This window comes from Solanum verrucosum, unplaced genomic scaffold (genome assembly GCF_900185275.1).
Source record: "Solanum verrucosum unplaced genomic scaffold, falcon-dt-bn FXZP01000118.1, whole genome shotgun sequence".
NCBI classification, from domain to species: Eukaryota; Viridiplantae; Streptophyta; class Magnoliopsida; order Solanales; family Solanaceae; genus Solanum; species Solanum verrucosum.
Window position 1 is genome coordinate 792,363 of NW_026020568.1, and position 6,302 is coordinate 798,664.

The 6,302-nt window shown below is 38.8% G+C and overlaps 1 protein-coding gene across 2 annotated transcripts; it reads right to left on the reverse strand.

Moving 5' to 3' along the window:
* Window positions 1–304: 304 nt before the first annotated feature.
* LOC125810535 (L-cysteine desulfhydrase) lies at window positions 305–5,769 on the reverse strand. Of its 2 annotated transcripts, none has more exons than XM_049490009.1 (2): window positions 4,291–5,769; window positions 305–480 (listed from the first exon to the last, which is right to left on the reverse strand). In XM_049490009.1, exon 1 carries the CDS (start codon window positions 5,656–5,658, stop codon window positions 4,294–4,296), a length of 1,365 nt encoding a protein of 454 aa, XP_049345966.1. In that variant the 5' UTR covers window positions 5,659–5,769; the 3' UTR covers window positions 305–480; window positions 4,291–4,293. The 2 variants fall into 2 exon arrangements, with proteins under 2 accessions (XP_049345966.1, XP_049345967.1); XM_049490010.1 differs by lacking the exon at window positions 305–480 and adding an exon at window positions 2,811–2,832.
* Window positions 5,770–6,302: the final 533 nt, after the last annotated feature.

The window sequence follows — 6,302 nt, forward strand, 5'->3', positions numbered from 1 at the left end:
TAATCTTCTATATATTCCCAAAGCTTACATGGTGCTTTTACGAGGTTAAAATCTTACATCACATAACAAAAAGGAACATGTGTAGAACAAGAGGGGAGAGATCTTCAGCCAACAAGTAGCAGACGAATTGCCAGTTAGGGGCTCATTAAGGTTAGAAGATTGTTTAAAGCTAAGGAGCAAGGATGTACCTAAAAGAAGGGAGTTTACGGCCCCATGTATAGTGACTATTTAGGAGGGAAAAAAAAGTCAAGGAATTCCAGGTACCAAAAAGAAGCAATAAAGTCTTCTAAGTACCACAGAAATATAATCACAATTCTACTTCCAAATTGGAACGATAATAGGTATTTATTAGCCGCTTACAATGCTTCTTCTACAAGGATTATTCTTGATAACCAGAAAACTTCTACAACTTGTTTTTCCAGAGTACAAACTCCATACAAACTGGTGAAGTAACCTATCAATAAACTATCTGAAAAATTCCTGCAAAACAAAACAAAAAAGGAATAAATAAAATTACCTACATAGCTTTCAATGTAGAAACAGATCAAATATCCAAATCCAATAAACTAAAAGCAGGTTATACAACTCAAAATAAATGTGAAAATGGATCTTCACAGCATACTACCATACCCGCCTACATGAACTACAGAAAGTCTTTTTTCTCAATATGGATTTTGCATGAGTACCCTATGTTCACAAAGTATTTTCTTCTTGTATCTAATGAAAATATAGTGTGAACACGTATCAAGAGAGAACCTACTTGGGCAAGCTCAATATATGTACTTGTAAATCGTTCTTGGGGACACAAAACCACCCAAATGCAGATGTTTGCAAAGACCAAAAAGAGAAGACATTTGAATACAAAGGCATTAGCTTTCTGTATCATCTACTGTAGACCAACAGACGAAAAGAGAAATTTTGGCAATGAAAAACATATATTAGGGGGAGAAAGGGTTAAAGCAATGAATTGTAATGCCAGATATATGATTGATCCATTTAATCCTATGTCATATTAGATATGCATAGGAGAGATCATTGTTTCTCTTTTCTTTTCTTAAATTGGCTTCCTACATGACACAGGCTACCCCACATCTTCTTTTTGTGAACTTGTAAGGTTGTATTCCACAGCATTAAGGATATGCTGGCTACCTCCAAAAAGGGATAATTACAGATTTATCATCTATACAAAGTTGTTAACACCAAAGTAAAGATACTATACAAATTACAATTCCATTTAACTTGGTGGGTGGAATTTGACCTATCTTCAAAACATCTTCCATTTCTTTCTCTCCAGACTGACCACCATACACATGAAAGTATTAGCTTCCACAATCTCTTTTGACTCTTACTGCCTCCCCTCCTAATCCAGCAGCTCAACAGATCTGATGTATGTTCTTGCATTGTCCAATTCATGCTTGTGATGTTGAGAAACAGGTTCCAATGCAGGAAATGATGGTTATTTGTTTCCACTGTCAAGTTGCACTCAAAACAGCCAGAGACCAGCTGCCTTTCTTCTTTAGAACTTCTTGTGTTAGACATGCTCTTTTTATCAATAACCAGAATTATATTTTGGGGCCCCTGCCATCCCCTGTAGTCCAGTCCTCTGTTGTAGGCGTTGTTGACTGAAACGACTCCATCCTTACTCTGTTTCCACAGGATCTTGTTTGTGGCTGTTGTTGTTATATTCATTCCAGCTGGTTTTCCCAGTAGCGCTGCCACCCTCTCCACCTCCCAGTCATTAAGTAGTCATCTAAAAGATATGTACCATCCCTGTTCTGTCCAACAGTCACTTACTTTAGCATCAGGGTTCTCACAAATTAGAAACAAATCTGAAAAAATTCCCCAAGAAAGGTTTGATCTATCCAGCCATCTTTCCAAAATTTAGTTTTGCTTCCATTGCCCACCTTGATATACATATTTCCTTCCATTTGTGACCATAGGTTCCTGATTGGCCTCCATACCCACACCCCATAGGTTTCAGAGTCTACCCCCACATCTCAGGGATATCCATTCAGTTGGTTCAACTTCTCACCCTTAGTAGGTCCAGTAGTATCTGGTTCTCCAGTTTCAAGAATTAACATTGACTGAATCAGGGTTTGGTTTGGATAGGCTTTTACTAATTCTGATTCTGAAATTCGAATTGGGCTAATTGGGCGCAAAGTTCTCCTTTTCTCCAATTTGGCCCCTGACTCCACAAACCTTGTATTGGGCTGCCACTAGTTAAGCTGGATCCGACAGAGATTTGCCCCTCTCCAATTCTACTAAGTGGATTCTCCTTGTCAAGAGCACACCTTGGGGTATCCATTCAATTGGTTCAATTTTTAACCCTTAGTAGGTCCAGTTTCCAAAGTATCTGGTTCTCCATTTTCAAGAATTAACATTGACCGAATCAGGGTTTGGTTTGGATAGGCTTTTACTAATTCTGATTCTGAAATTCGAATTGGGCACAAAGTTCTCCTTTTCTCCAATTTGGCCCCTGACTCCACCAACCTTGTATTGGGCTGCCACTTGTTAAGCTAGATCCGACAGAGATTTGCCCCTCTCCAACTCTACTAAGTGGATTCTTCTTGTCAAGAGCACACCTTGGGGTATATCTCAAATTAGGAGGTCAATAATAATCTAGAAAACAATTGTTTTATTTGTATACAATGAAAACCATCGTCTTTTCATCAAAAAAATTGTCCAATCCAAAATATTTTGATGCTTTACAAGTCAAAATATCTCATCATCATCCTCTCTTGCTCCTCTACTGCAATTTAGTAGAAGTCATCTTGAGAAGCACTTAAAACTCGGTGCAATGTAAGTTAGTCGTTTTGCCCCATCTGTGCCGCACTACAGTATATGCACCAAGAAGTAAGGACGCATTTAATGCAAACAGATTATTTGAGGAAACACATTGAGCCTAACTCAATCTCGAAAGCTAGTTAATATGTGAGAAATGTCAAAGATCATATAGGGACACACCAATCATTCTCTCAACTAGTGTAAGGCATTTGAATCCCCGTATGCCTAGGGCTGAACATCTGAAGCATGAACATATGACATGGGGGACCACGTTGAATAAAACCTATAACATGAATGTGTTTTGACTCTGTATATCAAAAAAATGAATGTACAATTCTAATACAATGATAAAAGTAAATTTTTATCCTAAATCAGCTTCAAGCTCATAAGGTAAGGATTGACTGATACCATACAAGGAGAAAATAACATGTCCCTACGTATACACTTGAGAGTGGACGTGGATCATCTCTTACTGCATTTCTATATAGCATCACTCTTGTGGTGGAAGCTTTTAAGATGGTTCCGGACACAAAGGACCATTCACAAAAAAAGGGAAGTATGCACTATCACTTGAGCCTTTAGAGGAAAAGGGAAAAGGCAGATCGTGGATGTTGCTTTATTAGCACTTACATAGATATTATGAGGATAGAGAAAAGGAAGATCTTTGAAGGGGAAGAGCTTGTTTTAGTGCACATAAAGCATAGCTTCCCATCTTTAATGTCTTTTTGGTATATACCCATCAGGCTCTTATTTGTATAAAAGATTGGGTGACTTCCCTAGAGACTTCTGTCTTTCTGTAAATTCTCTATTTTTTGGTTACCTCTTATAGAAGAGAGTTTCAGTGTTTTAAATATCCAAAGCAAAGACGCGACAAAATCGCTTAAAGTGAGAAGTGAAGTATGAGCTTACAATCAACAGGAAATTAAAAAATATCAAAAATCAACGAATCTAGTACATTTCATTTTCATCAAAAGAATTTAGTACAATTAAGATTGTTTAGAATTAAAGTAACTTATTTCAGCATCCAGTAATGCCGATACCAATCCAACATCCTCAATGTTGAGGCATAAACGAACTACCGATTCTTAATGGGATCACTTAGTACACAATTTTTTATTTTTTTTATGACAAGGGAAACCCGCAGCCGCTATCCTTTGGATGCGCAGGATAAAAAAAAAGAGACAACAGTTCATTACTCAACACCGACATGAGACTTTAACAGAGCAAAACTAAGGAGACAACAGTCTAGTTCGTTTACTATTCCAATAAAATCACAACACTTCATGTATAAGATATCTAATTTAAATATAGGAACAAGAAGCTTCTCTTTTATGGTACATTGCTCTATCCTTGGAAGCATCATCTTGTTTAAGTGATTAGAAAGAAACATGACACTATGCACATGACAATAAACATGAAGTACAGCACACAAACTTGTAAGATATCTAGTGTGCACTTAATTAACAATCATGTGTTGGAGAAAGAATTGTACAAGCACAATGATACCTCTTATTCTGAGTGAAGCATCTTACAAGTAACTCCGTCTCGCACAAGCTGAAGAATTGCATCCTTCAACTTTATATAGTCATCAACCTTATTGTAAACCTGATGAGAAATCCGAGCATATCCTGTCACGTAGCCATCACCATCCTGTAATTCCTTTATTTCCTCGTAGTGAATTGGGACTTCCACCCCAAAATGGTCACGCAAATGATTTCTCAAATTTAAAGCATCCTTATCGCTGAGAATCCTAAGGTTAACAGGCAAACCAACCATTGCCATACCTGGAGACATGTCAGGGGGGCAGCCAAGCGATGTTCCCCAAGCACTGGCCAACATTTGTCCCATTTCAATCACAGCCTTATGATTCCTCCACCTAATTCCCTCAATCCCACCCTCAAACCTATTTATAAATTCTAACACCTCAGGTATAACTAGCTGAGAGCTGTAGTCTCTCGTCCCTATCCATGCACTTTCAATGGCTAGTCCATTGCCATATTCATGAGACACCACAGGATGGTGTAGATCAGGTGATACAGGTGATTTCCGACAATACAAAAAGGCAACCGATGGAGGACAGAAAAACCACTTGTGCAAGTTGCTTACATAAAAATCAGCTCCAATTTCTTTAACATCGACAGGAACACTGCCAATGGCATGGGCAGCATCGACAAACACTCGTTCAACACCTTCTTCCCTACAAATCTTAACCAAATCACGCACAGGTATGACAACACACGGCATTGATGTAATGTGATCAATGATAGCCAACCGAACCTTCTTTCCGTTCGCTTTCCCCTTAGCCAACGCTTTCCGAAACTCCGCAACAATCTCTTCCTCCGAACGAAGAGGAAACGGCAAATGAACAACGATCACAGAACCACCAGCCCGGGTGACATAAGCCTCAATCGATTTCTTAACAGCCTGAAACGCACAATGGAGCATGACTACAGCATCTCCTTTCTTAAACCGTCCCTCCGCGAAAGCCCATCCAACATGTTGAAGAACGATTGCAGCGGCAGTAGTAGCGTTATCCACAAGAGACACCTCATCCACGTGCTCCGCATTAATAACATCCTTGATAATAGTCCGTGAATGAAGAATCCGCTTCTGAAGATGGTTAAGGAAGAAGTCATCGGGTTGCTGTAGAAAACGGAGCTGCCAACGCTTCTGAGCTGCGATGATGGACGCCGGACAGCTACCGAAGCTGCCGTTATTGATACGAGCTATCCCCGGCTGATGATGGGCGAACTCTTCACGTATTTCGGAATCCGTAATGAGAGAAGACGAGCTGGTGGACAGCTTAGGTTTCTTAGCCAAATGGCTGTGGTCGGAGCCATTAGCTCGGTGGTCATCATCGTTCGCCGGTTCCATTTAGGATCAAAATTCAGGTTAGGGTTAGGGTTTTGGCTCACCGGAAGAGACGAGCTATAGGATATGGAGGTAACTGACTCTGCTACACATTTCAGAAGGATTGTTTAATTATTATTTTTTAAGGATAGAGACGTCGCATTTTGGCAAAATTGAAAATCATTCCACAGTAGCGCTATTTTTTATTTTTTTTTGTTATTACTAGTAATAGTAAAATGCTTGTAACTTCTTTTAAATTCTATTTATGACTTGTGATAATTATAATATATATAGGTTGTTGATAAGTGTTAACCCAAAGTTGGATTCACCAAAATCTGCATCATTTCATGAAAATAAACTTCAACTAGATTGAAAAAGGGAAAGTGCAGAAATAGCCGTTTGAAGGACCACAATTTAAAACATAGTTATATTTGTAAAATATTAAAATTTTAGCCATCTTGAAATTATAGTCCATATTTCAAGTTTGAAGTGTCAAACTTTGGTCTGTCATGTATAAAATTGAACACTTGTATAGGGGAAAACGTGTTTATGCCACGTTGTTCAATAAGAGATAAACGTGTAGAGACCAGGTCCAAAGGATACACTAAGTCTCGATGAACTGACCCCTTGAGAAGGCGCCATAAGGCTTGGTACAGGGAAAAGCGCTC

Bases quoted from the DNA above. Each gene is read 5' to 3' on its own strand.
- LOC125810535 (XM_049490009.1), bottom strand. From the start codon at position 5,658: ATGGAACCGGCGAACGATGATGACCACCGAGCTAATGGCTCCGACCAC.